General features: G+C 35.7%; 2 protein-coding genes across 2 annotated transcripts in view; one reads left to right on the top strand and one right to left on the bottom strand.

Annotated features, from left to right (window-relative positions):
- The window catches only part of SLC25A12 (solute carrier family 25 member 12), a 90,942-nt gene that overhangs the window by 40,548 nt on the left and 31,226 nt on the right, over positions 1–19,168 (top strand). The window contains exons 6-9 of the mRNA XM_036858211.1: positions 6,575–6,721; positions 8,884–9,022; positions 9,703–9,796; positions 11,699–11,783. Of these exons, the coding sequence (XP_036714106.1) occupies positions 6,575–6,721; positions 8,884–9,022; positions 9,703–9,796; positions 11,699–11,783 (465 nt within the window). The remainder of the gene's footprint in view (positions 1–6,574; positions 6,722–8,883; positions 9,023–9,702; positions 9,797–11,698; positions 11,784–19,168) is intronic.
- On the bottom strand, positions 18,257–18,535 carry LOC118898183 (small nuclear ribonucleoprotein E-like). Its single transcript, XM_036858212.1, has one exon. It carries the CDS (start codon positions 18,533–18,535, stop codon positions 18,257–18,259), a length of 279 nt encoding a protein of 92 aa, XP_036714107.1.

Raw genomic sequence — 19,168 nt, 5'->3', positions numbered from 1 at the left:
TAGGTGTGCGGGCTTCAGTAGTTGTGGCACACGGGCTTAGTTGCTCTGCGGCATGTGGGATCTTCCGGATCAGGGCTCGAACCTGTGCCCCTGCATTGGCAGGTGGATTCTTAACCACTATGCCACCAGGGAAGTCCCTCTAATCTTAAAAATGTAGTTTCTGTCTTCTTTTCTGTTCTCTTTGTCCTTGAGTTTCTGTATTGTTTTGTTTTTCATTCTTTAGTGTGATTTTTAGTGAAGAGTAGAGTTTTGAAAGACAACAGAGCTAAATGTACTAGTTCAGTCTCATCCAAAGCCACAGTATTTCTGAACCCCTGCTATTTTCATCTCATAGTTAGATGAGATGCATTTCTAAAAACACAAGATCTTTAGCTTTAGCATAACTTCCTGTATTTACCCTTTCCCTCAGTTCCCCTTTTCCCCACCCTTTCAATCTAGAAGCAGACTTATTTTATTTTATCTTTTATTTATTAGAGTATTTTTATCTCTTTAGAATATCTTTTTTTTTATCTTTTATAGGTCCAGAGTATTGCTTTTTTCATTAGCGTGATCACAGTATCTATTCTACCCTGATGTTTTGATTACACTACATAAATGGAGAGCTTTATTTATTTATTTATTTTTTAAATTTTATTTATTTATTTATGGCTGTGTTGGGTCTTCGTTTCTGTGCGAGGGCTTTCTCTAGTTATGGCAAGCGGGGGCCACTCTTCATCGCGGTGCGCGGGCCTCTCACTATCGCGGCCTCTCTTGTTGCGGAGCACAGGCTCCAGACGCGCAGGCTCAGTAGTTGTGGCTCACGGGCCCAGTTGCTCCGCGGCATGTGGGATCTTCCCGGAACAGGGCTCGAACCCGTGTCCCCTGCATTGGCAGGCAGATTCTCAACCACTGCGCCACCAGGGAAGCCCCGGAGAGCTTTATATGTAGAACTTTTATCCTTTGGTTGCTTCTTTTTGAAGTCCTTAATTTTAATTTTTTATTTTGAAATACTTCAAATATATGTAAAAATAGAATAGTATAATGAACCCCCATGTACCCATCAACTAGCTTCAACAATTATTAAATGTTGGCCAGTCTTTTTTTAATCTATACTCTCCACTCTGTTTCCTACTGGAGCATTTGGAAGCCAATCTCATACACTCTATAGCTTCATATGTGATACTTCAAATATATATCTTTAAAAGATACAGGGGAGTCCTTCAACTGTTGACCTAATAGAAAATAGAAAATAGAAAATCTGTTCTTCCAGCATTACTCTTGCATTACTCTTGCAGTGAGGATTCTGCTTTTCTTCAGTACTGAATGTCATTAATAAGGCTTAATCATGCCCATGGTTGCCACTGGATATTTCTGAGAGTCTAAGACGTGCATGGAAAAGACAAAGACATAACAAAGGCATAAATAGAGAGGAAAAAAAAAAGAGTGAAGAAGGGAAAGCCTATGTAAGATAGAGTGGAGCTGTGTGTGCTTCTGATGCTGCTTAGGAATATCCTTTCCTTGGAGAACACTTTCAACCATATTTTAAGGCTGAAATAAGGATAAAAAATTCCTGCTTCATTTGAAGGGTGATGTGGTTGGAGCTGAGGTGATAGAAAGTTGGAGTATGTTAGGGAGAATGACTAAAGTGGAAGAGGAGAAAATTTACAAATTGGAGATTGAACAACACGCTCCTAAGTAATCAATGGTTCATAGAAAGAATCAAAAGGAAAATCAGAAAATATCTTGAGACAAATGAAAATGGAAGCACAGCATGCCAAAACTTAAAGGATGTAGCAAAAGCAGTTCTAAGAGGGAAGGTTATAGTGATAAACACCTACACTAAGAAAAAAGAAAAATCTCAAACAATCTACCTTTATACCTCAAGGAACTTGAAAGAGAATAAACTAGTAAGCCCAAAGTCAGTAGAAGGAAATAACAAAGATCAAAGGAGAAATAAATGAAATAGAGACTAAAAAGACAGTAGAAAAGATCAATGAAACCAAGAACAGTTTTTTTTTGAAAAAATAAACAAAACTGACAAACATTTAGCTAGATTAAGAAAAAAAGAAGACTCAAATAAAATCAGAAATGAAAGAGGAGACCTTACAACTGATAAAGATCGTAAGAAACTACTATAAACAGTTATACACCAACAAATGAGAAAACCTAGAAGAAATGGATAAATTCCTAGACACATGCAACCTACCAAGACTGAATCGTGAAGAAATGGAAACTCTAAACGAGTTACTAGCAAGGAGGTTGAATCAGTAAACAAAAACCTCTCAATGAAGAAAAGTCCAGGATCAGATGGCTTCACTGATGAGTATTACCAAACATTTTAAGAAGAATTAATATCAATCCTTCTCAAACTCTTCCAAAAAATAGGAGGGTATACTTCTTCCAAATTCATTGTACAAGATCAGTGTTACCCTGATACCAAAGCCAGACAAGGGCACTACAAGAAAATTACAGGTCAGTATCCCTGATGAAGATAGATGCAGATATTCTCAACCAAATATTAGCAAACTGAATTCAGTAGTATACTAAAAGGATCATATACAATAATCAAGTGGGACTTAATTCCTGAGATGCAAGGATGGTTCAACATATGCTGATACACCACATTAATACACTACAATGAAGGATAAAAATCATGATCATCTCAATAGATATAGATGCAGAAAAAGCATTTGACAAAATTCAAGATCCTTGCATGATTAAAAACTCTGAAATTAGGTATAGATGGAATATACCTCAGCATAATAAAGGCTGTAGATGACAAGTCCACAGCTAACATCATACTCAATAGTGAAAAGCTGAAAGCTTTTCCTCTAAGATCAGGAACAAATCAAGGATGTCCACTGTTGCCACTGTTATTCAAAAAGTAATGGAAGTCCTTAGAGCAATTAGACAAGAAAAAGAAATAAAAGGCATCCAAGTTGGAAAGAGAAAAATTAAAATTAAAATTGTCCTTGCCTGTAGGGGACATGATATATGTAGAAAACCCTAAAGACTTTACGCTTACACAAAATACTGTTAGACCTAATAAATGACTTCAGGAAAATTGTCGGATATAAAATCAATATACAAAAATGAGTTGGATTTCAGTACACTAACAAGAAACTATTGGAAAGAGAAATTAAGAAAACAATCTCATTTACAATAACATTAAAAAGAAGAAAACAGGAATAAATTTAAGGAAGTAAAAGATCTGTAAACTGAAAACTATAAGACATTGATGAAAGAAATTGAAGAAGACATAAATAAATAGAAAGATATTTTGTGTTCATGGATTGGAAGAGTTAATATTGTTAAAATGTCCATACTACCCAAAGCGATCTATAGATTCAGTGCAATCCCTATCAAACTTCCAGAGGCGTTTTTCACAGAAATAGAAAAAACAATCCTCACATTTGTATGGAACCACAAAAGACCCCACATAGCCAAAGTAATCTTGAGAAAGAACAAAGCTGGAGGCATCACACTTCCTGAATTCAAACTATATTGCAAAGGTATAGTATTCAAAATAGTATGATATTGTCATAAAACAGACACATAGATCAGTGGAACAGAATAGAGAGCCCAGAAATAAACCCATGCATATATGGTCAATTAATTTTTGACAAAAGAGCCAAGAATACACAGTGGAGAAAGGGTAGTCTCTTTAATAAATGGTGTTGGGAAAACTGGACAGCCACAGGCAAAAGAATGAAACTGGACTCCTGTCTTAAACTGTACACAAAAATCAACTCAAAATGGATTAAAAACTTGAACATAAGACCTGAAACTTTAAACTCCTAGAAGAAAACAGAGAGAGTAAGGTCCTTGACTTCAATCTTGGCAATGATTTTTTGAATTTGACATCAAATTAAAAAATAAACAAAATAAACAAAAGCAAAAATGAACAAGTAAGACTACATCAAACTGAAAAGCTGCACAGCAAAGGAAACCATCAACAAAAAGAAAAGGCAAGCTATGGAATGGGAGAAAATGTTTGCAAACTACATATCTGATAAGGGGTTAATATCCAAAATATACAAGGAACTCATTCCACTCAGTAGCAAAACAAAACAAAAACCCCCCAAAACGCAATTAAAAAATGGGCAAGGGACCACAATAGACATTTTTCCAAAGAAGACATATAGATGGCCAACAGGTACATGAAAAGTTGCTTAGCATTGCTAATCATCCGGGAAATGCAAATCAAAACCACAATGAAATATCGCCTTGTACTTGTTAGGATGTCTGTTATTAAAAAGACCAAAGACAACAAATGCTGTCAGGGATGTGGAGGAAAGGGAACCCGTGTACACTGTTGATGGGAAAGTAAACTGGTACAGCTATTATGGAAAACAGTATGGAAGTTCCTCAGGAAGTTAAAATAGAGCTACTGTGATCCAGCAATCCTACTTCTGTGTATATATCCAAAGGAAATAAAATCATCATCTCAAAGAGATTATCTGTACTTCTGTGTTTACTTTTTTTTTTTTGTACTCCTGTGTTTTTTGCAGCATTATCACAGTAGCCAAGGTGTAGAAACAACCTAAGTGTCCATTGACAAAAGAATGGATAAAGAAAATGTGGTGTGTGTGTATATATATATATATATATATATATATGTGTGTGTGTGTGTGTGCGTGTGTGTGTGTGTGTGTATGTATATTATTCCACATTCATACAATGGAATATTTTTCAACTTAAAAAAAAGGAAATTCGCTTGTTTGCAGCAACATGGATGAACTTGGAGGGCATTATGCTAAGTGAAATAACCCAGACATAGAAAGACAAATACTCCATGGTTATCACTTACATGTAGAATTAAAAAAAAAAAAAAGAAGTTGTACATGTAGAAACAGAGTAGAATAGTGGCTAGGGGGTGGGAGAAATAGGAAGAGGCTGGAAAAAGGGCACAAACTTTGTTATAAGATAAATAAGATCTGAAGATCTAATGTATAACATGCTGACGATAATACTGTATTGTATAATTGAAATTTGCTAAGAGAGTAGAACTTACGTGCTCTCATCAAAAAAAAAAAAAGAAAAAAGATAAATATGTGAGGTGATGGATGTGTTAATTAACTCAATGGTGGGAGTCCTTGCACAATATATACATATATCAAATCATTACACTGTATGCTTTAAATGTATTATAATTTTATTTGTCAATTATACCTTAATAAGTTGAAATTTTTAAAAAGCAGAAGGGTGTGGAAAGAAAACTGTCAAATCATGCTGTTGTTTATTTTGTACTCTATCTTTCATACATTTTTACCAGTTGACTTTTAGTTTCTCTACTTCTATTGGTCTTTTCAAGACCAATAGAATATTTGAATATTTATAAATATTTCAAATTCAAATATTTACGTGTGTGATGATGGATGTTAATATGTTTAGATGTTTTCCACAATGTTATTAAATTTTTTAAAAGTTAAGATTATTGAAAGATTTAGTAGGTTTGATATACTTGTCTCTAGCCTATCAACCTGCTAAGAAAAAGTATTTTAAAAACTTGTTTTATTGTTAAATATCATACAAATACAGAAAACCATATAAAACAAATGTATAACTTAATGAATTATGAGACAAACACCTGCTAAGGCAATTTTAATGTCTTTGAATTACTATTGAGATATAGAAAAATATAATTAGTAAAAGGGTGAAACTTCTATCAAAAGCTATTTTAAATGTCAGAAAAGGGTAAATCAACATTGATTTGTAGGCGTTTATAAATGAATGGCAATGCAAATTGCCATTACAATATTTACAATATTAAATTACAATATTTAACTTTATCTGTGAATAATATTTATATATTTAGATAGGAATATTATTTCCAGAGTTGCAAATAGTGTGAAAATGACATCTAATAGCACTATTATTATGTTGTGATAACAGATTTATTTGGATTTTGTCATATGTCCTCAGGGCAGAAATGCTCTAAATTTTGACTTTTATATAGTCCTTAGGGTATTACTGGCACCTTTTTTTTTGATATCACCTATTACAAAAGTCAGCTGCCCAGTAGTTTAAAAGTTCAGAGATCTTCTGTATTGTTCTACAGTTTATGAGTATCACTCAAAGCCACACAGAGTGATAGCTGAACACTATTTATGCAGTTTTGTTATTCATAACTTGCACGTTAGAATTTCAAGCTGCAGTTGGTTGAATCTGCGGATGTGGACCCCTCGGATGTGGAGAGCCAGCTGTAATTCAGAAAGTACTCTTGGATGATAAGAATGCCTTCAAGCAGGAGAGTTACTAGTTATTTTAAAGGTAGAACTTAAAGCACTGAAAAGATACTCTGAAAATTTTTCAGTGATGAAAACTTCTCAAGTAAACAAAGGTTTTTTTTCCCTCCCTTTTCTTTATTGACATTCTGTGATTCACTTTTCCTGAGGAGTAACATGTAGTACATTTTCAGGAAAACGTGCTTTTTAAAAAGAAATGAAGAGTTTTGTTGTACTATCAGAGCTGTATATTGTTCATTTTTGTAGTAAATGCATGTAGGGGAAGGATGTCTATCCTTCTTTTCTAAAACATACACTCAGGATGTGCTTTAGTTAACCTAAGGCCCCATTTCTAACTTTCCCTCCAGGAACTACAATTGGAACATGCAAGACAAGCCTTTGCACTGAAAGACAAAAGCAAAAGTGGCATGATTTCTGGTCTGGATTTCAGTGACATCATGGTTACCATTCGGTCTCACATGCTTACTCCCTTCGTGGAGGAGAACTTAGTCTCAGTAAGTAAAAAGCAACCACTTCAACTCTCTGTTTCCTTAAACCTTTGAAACCATTGTCCTGGATTGCATCCCTGGGCCTATCTCACTCTCAACTATTCTAACTTTATGCTTAGTTGGTAGTAGGTAAACAGGTGTCTGTAAGGGAGGTGGGGGGGGGGTGATAGTGAATAGTCTTTCCCCAGATCATAGCTGCTTTTTTCAGCACTGCCATCTTGCTCTCCTGTATTTCCAAATTGTTTATTTCCATTTACAGAGTCCTCCTAAAGAAAACAGGGGAGTTTGTAGACAAGGGTGTGCAATTACTTTTTCCAGTGAGCAGTACTTCTCTCAGACACTACTGCCTTCACCTTTGGCCTCTTTCCATCCCACCAGGCTCCCAAAGCCTTGCTATAAGGATGGCTCCTTCCTTTGTTGCCAGCAGGGTGCTGTTTGCTAGAGGGATCATCACTGGCCTCTACACTGTTTTAATAACCATGGCTGTGGCAGAAGGTATGGAGGAAATATGTGGGCGTCAGCTTCTGTGGCTCACTCCTCTCTCTGCCCCTTCACCTGTGCATTCAGTCTGCATGGACCAGACAGTTTTTTGTTCTCTAAACTGCTAATCTCTGTAAAGCAATCATCTGGACCAATAGCAAACTGATGTCATCCACTTCCTCACAAAGAATGGTGAAACTGTCCTCACTTATCAGTTTTCTTGTTCATGTGTTGTACTTATGTATAAATTTTTGATTGCTGCTTGTTTTAAATGGAGGGAAGCCAATGAGTGCTTTTGTTGTTTCAGCTGAAGATCATTATCCCTGATTCAGACCGGGGGTAGAAAGATCAACTTCTGTTCTTTTTCTTCAGTGAATTTGAACATGGAGCATGTCACTTTCTCCTACACATTTCACCTCCTTGACACCCATCTCCCACTCCCCTACCCTCACCTCGTACCCCAGCCAAAAAATGAAAGGAAGGAAAGAAAGAAAGGGAGAGAAGGAGGGAAGAAGGAAAGAAAATCCTAGAGAGAAGGACTCAGTGCCTTGGGGTGAGGGGACCCATTTAATCTTTTCCAGTTGGGTTAGATAGACCTGTTATAGCCTCAGTTTACCAAATGCCATCTCAATTTCTGGAAGAATGTGTTAAATAATTTGAGTCTGGCTTTTGGGTCGCTGGTATCCAAATTCAGGCTAATACAAATATCATATATATTTGGGTTAATGCATGTGTGTGAGGGATGGTGGGGGTGGGAACATATGCCCAGCATTACCTGTACTGTCCTTAATGTAGACCTTTATGATTAAGGTTGTCACACTGGTATTTCTATGAGTATTTCTTTTGAGTTTTTAATAGAAAATGTTTTTAATCATCTGGGTTCCTCTGACTCTTGGCTTAGAAATTAGGCTTTTGCAAGCTATGAAAAATATTCACTTTTGAGTTTATGTCCAAGTGTTGGACAGAGGGAGAAATTACTTCCTCACCCTGTAGAGGTAATGAAGGCCATATTGTCCCCCATCCTTCCCCAGGCATGAGAGAGCCTCTTTAGTGCTATTCTACTAAAGACATGATTTATATCTCTAGATTTTCTCTACATCTTTTGGAGATTTTGGTAGTTGTACCTTTTGTGATAGAGGTTCAGAACCTAGCACGGACTGTTCTATATCTTAACTATAACAATAAGCTTAAAAAGGAAAAGATTAGGAGAGTTGATATAGTGAAATAGTCTTAAAATTTAAAGTTACCACTGGTTTTTGTATATGTGTGTGGAAAAAAAAGCAAGTTTAAAAAATGCTCCTTATATTGTACATTGAGGTTTGGATTATCCAGAACTAGCAGGAGTTCCATAGTTGAAGGTCTTGAAAATCCTGTTTAAATAATCATTGGTTTTGATCTGTGATAATTGTATTTGTTGTTTTTGACCTTATAGGTAGATGAACCATGAAGTCCAACTTCCAGATGTTGCTTTCTTCCTTAACACCTAAATTACATAGACTTCCTTGAGGGCATGAAACACACTGACAGTGTTTCAGCACGATACCTTCCTTGTATTTATGGCCTCCTGGCTGTTAATCATTTTAGTAATGAAGACTCCTTTGGATCTTCTTTGAGAAAAGTTCAGTGTCCATAAATGTATTTTTTTGGTTTTGTTTGTTTGTTTAACTTTCTGTGTTGTCATTTCCTAGGCAGCTGGAGGAAGTATCTCACACCAGGTTAGCTTCTCGTACTTCAATGCATTTAACTCCTTACTGAATAACATGGAGCTTGTTCGTAAGATATATAGCACTCTAGCTGGCACAAGGAAAGATGTTGAAGTCACAAAGGGTAAGATTTTAAAAATATACGTTGATTCGAATCTCAGCATTTTCACTTTTCCTTATCTAGGGAATGAGGTTGGTCTAAGTTTACTACTCTGAAGCCAGATCTAGAAAGTATGTTAACCTGTGTGTATGCTTCACTTGGGCCATAATGGTCTCCAGAAATCCAGGTGGATTTAATGGGATGCTGAGGTCAGGAATGGAAAAGTGGCTTTGACAGTTTTGAAAAGAACCTTGGCCCAGTCTGTCAAACAGGTTAGTGGCAGTGGCTTGTTTGTATGAGGAAGGAGTTGCCACAGAAAGATGGGCAAGCCTACTCCTTTTGCTGAATTGTAGTGGGAAGTTTTAGGTGACTGGAGAAGAGCCAATTCTTTTGAATTGTAACTCTGGAGACCAAATCAAATAAACAAGACAAGAGAGAGGATCCTAAAGAGATTGTTTTATCTCTGAAGTTAATTTATCTTTATCTGCTTTTACTGTTTCATCATCTTAACATTTTATCTTTTGCCAGCTTTCATACTTTTGTGGTTATTTCAATATAATTGAACTTAGATATTGAAATTCAGTTTTAGACTTTTAAAATAATACTGAAATGTTTTTAGCTTTCAGATGATAGTTGGTTAAGTTAGAAGTTTGTTATATGTTAAGAATCTTTTAAGATTTTAAAATATTTTCTTTTTCTTCCAGAGGAATTTGCCCAGAATGCCATACGCTATGGACAAGTCACCCCACTAGAAATTGATATCCTGTACCAGCTTGCAGACTTATATAATGCTACAGGGTAACTATTCCAATAATTCTTCATGATATTTTTTAGGACAGTTATTTTAACGTGAAGCAGTGGTGTTCTTTTAAACAATAGTTTATTCAGTATATACATTTCAAGAAAGAGAGACAGGCAGATATGAGAAGCAGGGGAGGAAGGAGAGAGACAGATGAAGACAGACTAAAGGTAGGGGGAGATGGAGGGAGGGAAAGGGAAAGAGGACAAGAGGGGAAAAAAGAGAGAGAGGAGGGGAAGGAAAAAGGGAGGGAAGAAATGGAGAGAGAGAGGTAAAAAGAAAGGGAGTAAGGGGTTGAAGGGTGTGAGAGAGGGAAATGGGAAAGGAAGAAAAATGATAGAGGAGGGGGAGAGGAAAGTGACAAGAAGTAAGAGAGGGACAGAAAAATTGATTTAATCTGGACTCTAGAGGTGTTAGGAATTTTTAGTGATTTGTGGACATTTGCCTAAATTTATAAAATAAATGGAAGTACATGTTCAGAAATCTTATAATCTTTTTGATTCATTGTGAATGGGGATTTTACTAAACAGTATATACCATTTTGTGTTGGAGAGTATCATTTTCTTGAAATATGCCTGTGACATTATCATCATAGTTATCATCATAGTTAAGCTCAGATGTTTTATGCCTCTGTTTTATAGATTGAGAAAACCCAAAGCACATAGAGAGTATTTAATTTGCAAAGTCTCATGCAGATCCAGATGAAAAACCCTTGTCTGTGGGCACCCAGTAGGACCTGTGTGATCTGCTAAGTGATCAGATTTTATTAGTCACCTGTAGTAGTTACTTAAGTGTAGGAATATCTGAAAAAATGGGTTTTAACCCTAGAACTGAAGACTAATAGAAGTTGAGTGTACATAGATGATTTATTACCTTCATGCTACATAATGAATTGTTGAGCTGGAGATGATACTGGATAAGCCAGCCAGTCTTTGGTGATTGACATGAACTATCAGGCCATGTCTCATCCATCTAGAATTCACATTTTTAGTAAAGGTATTGTACCTCCATGATAATAAATGCTTTCAAAAAGTGCTTCTCAAAACTGGATCTGATGTGACGTACTAGCTAGTTCAGGGAATGTACTTATTTTAAAGTAAAATTTTTTGGAAACAGTAGTGCATTCACGTGGTTCAAAACTCTTAAGAGTTTAAAAGAGCGTGCCGGGGCTTCCCTGGCGGCGCAGTGGTTGAGAATCTGCCTGCTAATGCAGAGGACATGGGTTCGAGCCCTGGTCTGGGAAGATCCCACATGCCGCAGAGCAACTAGGCCCGTGAGCCACAACTACTGAGCCTGCACGTCTGGAGCCTGTGCTCCACAGCAAGAGAGGCCGTGATAGTGAGAGCCCTGCACACCGCGATGAGGAGTGGCCCCCGCTTGCCACAACTAGAGAAAGCCCTCGCATAGAAACGAAGACCCAACACAGCCAAAAATAAATAAATTTATAAAAGAGCGTGCCATAAAAATGTCTCCCTTCTACCCTTCTCCCTTTTCCCCTTAAAGGCAACCGGTATTTATCACTTTTATTTTTATCCTTCTCAAGAGACTTTGCACTTATGCATTAAATATGTATGCTATAGGAATATATTTAGTGTGTATGAACTGTCAATGTTTATACTTTGCTTCTGGCAAGAATTATTTCTTTAATTTTGTTATCTGTCTTTGGAGTCATTATATTTGTGTACTCCACATTATTTCTTTAGAGTCTTTTGCTTTTTGTGTGGCAAGCAGGGTCTGAAGTTTTTTTTTTTCTCTCCCTAAAATGATCTGTGTTAATAGAGAAATACTACTTTTAAGCCATAGTTCTTTTTTACCCTCTTTTTTTCTGAAGAAAGATGATCTTAGTACGAGAAGTTTGTCGGTATCTAACAGTTCTTTCTTTCCTGTGTTTTTGCCTGAAGGCGCTTGACTTTGGCAGATATTGAGAGAATAGCCCCATTGGCTGAGGCGGCCTTACCTTACAACCTGGCAGAACTTCAGAGACAGGTAGGAGGAGTATCATAAACAGAATCACCTTCAAAAATGCCGAAGTAATATGTACATGACAGCCTTAGGCTCCTGAATCTATGAAAATTAAAAACTGCTTTACAGAAAGACTTTACTTAGCTCAAAGACTACCTTTATAGAACTTTTACTCCTACCCTCACGGAGTATTTTATGGAGCAACTAGATTTATGTTTGTGGTTTTTTTCTTTTAGCTTATTAAGATGAGGAAAATAAGAGTGCAGACATACATGGGCTTGGCTTCCCTCCCACTAGGAGTAGCAGTTTTTTCCTTTCATTTGTCTAGTGACATTTAAAGATAAGTGTTAAGTTCATTTTGTATCATTAAACTGATATTTATAGGGTTTTTAAAATACAAAACATTCCTTTACTGAAATAAATCTTTCACTGAGAATGTGTCTTATAGATTACAACAGTAACACAGGAAAACTAATTAATGAACCAGAAAGAAAACCTTGATTATTATTACATTTTTGATAATATTAGTTTTTTGTTTGAGTGATAAAAACAATAGCTCTGAGTCCTGTAAAGTTAATGCAGTCTTATTTCTGGTTTCAAAAATACTGTCTTGGTAGGAAAATAAACCCCATGATATTACCTTGAATAGTGTAATGGAGCAGTTTTTAAAAAATCTTATTTAAACTGAAGCCCTACTTCTGGAGCATTTGGAGGGAACCTCAGTTGCAGCAGTGGTCATATAGTTTTGGTGGGGAGGGGGTGAGGGTTATAGGAGGGCTAGTCCTTGTCTAATACACATGAGACCCATGTCCCTCATGATTCTTTAGGAGGCTGTGATGCCCTATGAGGCTAGGAGAGATGGAGAGGGTGTGGGGAGAGGGGGGATGAAGGCAGGAGACAGGAAGAGAGAGAAAAAAGCTACATGGGCATGCCATGGAAAGAGACCAAGTCTGCTTTTTCTTTACTGCTACCACACTGCTGAATAGCCACATGTGCTAGTGAAAGACCTAGGTATATAAGTGTGGTTCACTGTGGGAAGTTTCAGTAGCAAATCTTTCTTCTACTTGAAGTCCATGGAATGATGATTCTGCCTCTGAAACGAATTAGAATTTCCAGCTTTTCTTTGTATAATAAACAAGAACTTTTGTAGTCAGGTAAGTAAATTGAAAATGGAAAATAATTGCTTTTATATCTACATTTTATGTTAATACTTTGCTTGGTGTGTAATAAAGCTTCCTGTAAATTAAAATATATCTGTAACCCACTGTGATTTAGCCTCTTTAGTAGCAAAAAACTCTTATCTGCTGACATCAAAGTTTCTTTTCGTTACACGTTCTCAGATCCTTTAAAAAACTAGATGGATTTATTCCAATTCATTGATTTATAGTAAAATTTAATAAAATTATTTAAAATTTGAGATGTATTGAAATATTTAAAGAGTTCTTACTGAATTTTATATTTTGTAGTACACATTTATAAAAATTTATTCTTGAAGTATGAAAAATTGCATTTCAAAAGGAGATATTTTTTATTGTTACAGGTCTATTAATAGAGCTTTCCTTGGGGGTGTCCTTAATATTTGTCACTGGGGAATATCTCATTTAGCTTATTAAAAACAGTGTAATGAATTAAAAAACCCCACTCATTTCTTCCTTTCTAAGCCTTTCTGCCTCTCTTTTTTGTTTTACCCGCCTTTCTTGCCCCTAGCGATTTTCCTGGAGGCCATAAATGAAAGTTGCTTTTGTAATCTTTGGCGCCCTAAGTCTGCATCGCTCATATTTCTGATTCCTTAGGAAGGTGATGTAATTCTGATACTGTTGGAAATTGTTTTGAAGACAGATTCAAAGATGATTTGCCTTCAGTGGCGGCACTGGTGCTTTTTATGCTGGCATGGATGGCCTCAAAGCTCTTGTCAGATACTTAGGAAATGGGCAGTGATAAAAACCACTACTATCTCTTCGTACCCTGTGTTTCTGATTGGCATCCAGGATGGTGGTAGAGTGCCTTTTCTGCCTTTTCTCTAACAGTAGGATGGCACAGGGATCTGCAGTCTCCAGAGAGCATGTAGAGATCCTGGGTGTTCTTACATTGGTCTCAAAGGAGGAAGGTCAGAGACTATATTATTTTTCCTTTCACATATCAGCTAGATTGGGTAGTCTTATTGCTGAGGGTTAGGAATAGAGAAATAAAATGAAGATTTTAAATCTATCTTTTTCCTGTAAATTAGGGTAAAAACAACACCTGGGAAAATAAAACTCAAGTCATAAATAATTTTTAGAATTTCATAGAAATAGATTTATGAAGATTATTTAAGAGGGATTCAAGTTAATATCCCTAGTTACATCCATTGTAATTCTGACCTTTACTGTCCTTGGGATCTGGTACAAGTTTCTGTGGGCCTCTCTTTCTCCTTTAGTAAAATTAGTACCTGCAGATATTTCTAAGAATCCTTTAAGTTCTTGCATTCTGTAAAAGTTATGAGAATCAATAGATTTTTTTCTTTTTCAAAAATTTTAATGTATCTTCCTTTTTCCTTGTAGCATTAAAAGCTATGTAAGGAATATAGGCTAGGACCCAAGTAGAATAATATAAAAATATGCCTAAGTTATTATAGCAAACAAAGTAATAAACTTTCTGCAGTTTTCAGTCTAGAAACAGGTTTTTTTCAGTTAATGTATTTTAGATTTATGAGACATTCTAAGGCAGCCATATAGACTTCAATTTTAGTGACTGACTTGTTTTTTAAAATTCTCTAAGCCACAGAATTACATTAGTGCTAACCATAACTGTTTCCATGTCACTTCCAGAAGACATTTTTGATTCTCTTATTTTTTCTATACTACCAAACTAGGAATACATGATTATTTACATTTTGTATGTAGAGTGTTCCTCTATAGGAATTTACCTGAAACTTAGATAAAAAATAGGAAGGAAGCCATGTTTTGTAGTTATCTCAGTCTATGAAAGTTGTTAGGAAAACACATGTGCATGATGGAGAATCTGTGAGTTCAGAAATAGAAGTTATGAGAGAGGCAGAGGTTAAGAACTTGGGGACTGATTATGTAACATCTTTCCTTTCTCAGTTTCCTCATTTATTAAGAAGAGACAGTAGTATCCATCTCATAGGGTTATTATGATAATTACATGAGATAATGCACTTACACCTACTAAGCATGCAATAAATGTTAACTGCTATTATAGTTGTTGTTATTGTTAAATATGAGAAAGCTATCTGAGCAAACTCAAAGTTGGGATCAAATATAGACATGACACGACTCCTTCATCCACCCTCATCCACTTTCCTTAGGTGGAAGGGGATGGGAAGTGAGGAAGAATTATATCTTTGTATTTTCTCCTTTATTGCCTGAAATGTTTTGCTTTTAAAATTTTTGTGCTGGCTGAAATTCTACGTTGTATTTTTTTTAAATTATGACTGATGTATATCGTATAGAAAAAAAATTCCCACCCCATACCATACACAAAAGTCCGTTCCAGTTGGGATGTTCTAAACTTGAGAGCTTAGAGAAGATAACATAGGAGATTATATTCATAATCAAGAGATAAGCAAAGATTTCACAAACAGGGCACAAAATACCTGTCATAAAGAAAACGATTAATAACTTGAACTTCATTAAATTTAAGAACCTTTGTTCATTAAAACATGTCACTGAAAGGGTGAAAAGACAGGCTACACAAAAGGGAAAGATAGAGGATATCCAAATGGGGAAGGGAAGAGGAGGGGAGGAGAGGGGAGGGGAGGGGAGGGGAGGGGAGGTTAGTTCAGCATCATTAGTAAACAGAAAAAAATACACATTAAAACTACAATTAGATGCTGTTTTATACTGTCCAGATTGGCCAATATTATACTCTGACAATGGCAAGTGTGGTTTAGGAGGTGGAGGAATGGGAACTGTCAGAAACTTCTGGCATCACAACTTTGGAAACTATTTGGGAGTATCAACTACAATTGAAGAGACATATATCCTGTGACCTGACAGTTCCTCTCCCAGGTGTAGTCCCTAACAGGAATAAGTACATATGTTGATTAAAAGAAACATGCAACAATGTATATAGCAGCATTATTTGCAATAAGTGTCCATAGTAGAATGGGTAAATATGTTGTGGTATAGAGATGACCAATGAGAAAAATGGAAATTTTCAATTGGGTAAAATGGGTTAAATAAAAGGAGGTGGGTTGCAGAGAGAAGAGGATGTGACATTTTTGAAGCATGAAGTGCTTTGGAGGTTAAAGACCAATTCTGTCTAGCCCAATGTGAGAATGGGTAGGCAACTTCTTTTTTTTTTCTTTACTGTATACCACGTAATTGCTTTTTCAACTATATGGGGTAAATTATCTATGATGGACCTGCTTGGGCGTATAAATACTTTTTTTTTAAAGTTTTGTTTCTATGGGAAATTATATTCAAGCTACAGACCACTCACACAAAGAACTTTTGGAATATAAGCTGGCTTGGGTTCTATCAGAACATTATTAGAATGATTTTTCTCTCTGTTTTCTATATAGCATTTCTTAGACAATAGGAGTTTGTCTCTTTGTGTGTTTTGCATTCCAATGGACCTTCTTGAGAACTTTGGTTTCATGAGTAAAGAGAAAGCGTTACAATCCACTCACTAATTCTTTTTTTTTTTTTTAGAACTTTTAACCTCTGTCATCTGCAATAGTTTTACCATAAATGGAAGTCTGTTCTCAAAAAAGAGGAGATTGGGTTTCTATACTAGTTTTATTTATGTATTTATTAGCCATTTACCTCATTTAAAGTATTAGAATTAAAGACTTATTACAGTCTCTAACACAATTTAACCTCACCTCTCACTGAGAAAAAAGTATATATCGTCACAGCTTTGGGTTTTAATCTTGTTTTATGAGGCCAAGAGTATGGAATTCAAATTCAGGCGTATTAAATTCATAGATGTGATTTGCAGACGAAAGAATTTTATTTTCCCTAAGCTTATTTTGCTGTTACAGTCATACATTTTAGTTGGTGTAAAGTCTAGCCTTCCCCTCTCCCGCTACAACCCATGCTCAGTATAAAAGACTTCAGCTTTTCCTTCCTTTTCTTCTGTCTGTCAATAGTGTGCCATTTGGAAGAGGCAGTTCTCTTCATTGGGTTGGCATACTCCATGAAGCGGCTTGCTTTGGGCAGGGTGCTTGACTTGTTAACTGACATGATCTTGCCTTATCTAATTCTCATTTATAGGATAAGGTACATTTAACAACAAAGTAAAAGAACTTTCTCCTCTCTCAATGAGCTCTTGAGCCATTTCCTCATTTCCTATCATACACATACGCTTAGGGAGCAGGTGTAAAATCATTTAAGATTTTCAACTATTATTTTGCTTTGAAAAACACTTAATTAATCTTGTTAAATATCACCTTCATGATCATAATCATAACCTTAAGGAAAAGAGTGCCTTTTCCTTTGGCCCATTTGCTCACGGTAGGTGATCTTCTTAGTGCTGAGATTTTCTTTCAGCCTAAATGCTAAAAAATTCAGTACACAGTCATTAATAGAGATGACAGCTACAGTAGCATTCTACTTATGAATATTCATGAAATGAAATCCATAGCATTAATTATATTAATTTACATACCTGAATATAAGTGAACCATAAGTTATAGTGATAGCTAAGCCTAAAAAAAAACCCCTTAGTAACCGTATATTGTATGTTTTTTAAAAAATAGAATGCAGTTTAATAAGGGCAGAGGTGACATTTTCAAAAGGCATTTGGGTATTTATAGTTAGAGATGTTTTTAGCTAAGAATTAAAGACAGTATAATCCTACAGTTTTCATAGGATTTTGTAGGGCTTATAAACATTCTTTAAAGGAAGAGCATATAAAGAAAATATATGTGCTTGAACACAGGAGAAAGCTTTTATATGAATAAGGGAATTAGTGGTTACTTGATTCTTTCTTTAATTGAGGTATAGGTGATTTTTACAATATTACATTAATTTCAGGTGTATAACAGTGATTCAGTATTTTTATATCATTTAATGTTATTATAAAAATGTTATTATAAAATAATGACTATATTTCCCTGTGCTGTACAATATATCCTTGTTGCTTATTTATTTTATACATAGTAGCTTGTGTCTCTTAATCACTTACTCTCCCTTTGTTTTTAGTCTTTTCAAAAATTTCATTGATGTGTAGTTGATTTACAACGTTGCATTTAATTTCTGCTGTACTGCAAAGTGACTGTTATACATATATATATTCTTTTTCATATTCTTTTCCATTATGGTTTATCACAGGATATTGAATATAGTTCCTTGTGCTATACACTAGGAACTTGTTGTTTATCCTTTTTTTTTTTTAAATAAAAACAATCCCACAGCATTTATTGTCATCTGGTAATAACATAAAGGTGAGCAAAACAATATGAATAAATGCTTTAGAATTACACTTCTAACAAAGGACACCTAAACAAACTGCATTGCCTTCTCAACAATTTCTCACTTCATTGATCATTTCTAGTTGGAGACACTTTGGAGCAGAATAATGTTATCTCCTTTTAGCATGATCCGACCCAGTTGTTTTCTTGACTTTGTTTTAGAATAAATCTCTTCTGCATCATCTAATACGAGTTTCATATACTCATCAAAACCAGTGATACAGCCCTGTATCCACATATTCACTTGCTCATAAAGCCACACCTGAATCCGAGATATATTTTGCAAGTATCTGAAGATGAGATTGATGGGCTGCACCATCATCTTTTGCACCTTCTGGCCCTGGCCCCGGTACGCCATGGTGGAAGCTCACAAAGACCACACTATCCCACACACTCTATCCATCTGATATATAATAGTTTACATCCACTAATCCTAAACTCCCAATTGTCCCCCTTCCCCACCCCGTGGCCCCCTTGGCAACCACAAGTCTGTTCTCTATATCTGTGAGTCTGTTTTTGTTTTGTAGATAATGTTCATTTGTGTCGGGTGTTTTTTGTTTGTTTTTTGTTTTGTTTTTTTTTGCTGTGCCGCACGGTGTGCAGAATCTTATTTTCCTGACCAGGGATCAAACCTGTGTCCCCTGCAGTGGAAGCATGGAGTCTTAACCACTGGACCATCAGGGAAGGCCCTGTGTCGTATTTTAGATTCCACATATCAGTGATATCATATGGCCCATACCCTTATCTTGCCCCTCCCCAATACTTGATTCATATTTGGGACCATAGCTCTTTTTAGTCAGTGAGTTTTAAATTTAACATATTCTTTTGAAAGGAGTCATGGTTGAAAATAATTCATAATCTATGAGAATGGATTTATTTTCACCCAGTTTTGTGACTGAGAAACTTCGATTTCGGAAAAAAAGTTTTATGTGTGCATTTTTAGAAGTTAAAAACATATATGCTATATAGGTAGTATAACAGCCACATTGGT

This window comes from Balaenoptera musculus, chromosome 7, assembly GCF_009873245.2.
Source record: "Balaenoptera musculus isolate JJ_BM4_2016_0621 chromosome 7, mBalMus1.pri.v3, whole genome shotgun sequence".
Lineage (NCBI taxonomy): Eukaryota > Metazoa > Chordata > Mammalia > Artiodactyla > Balaenopteridae > Balaenoptera > Balaenoptera musculus.
This window is presented reverse-complemented; position numbering and strand designations above follow the sequence as displayed.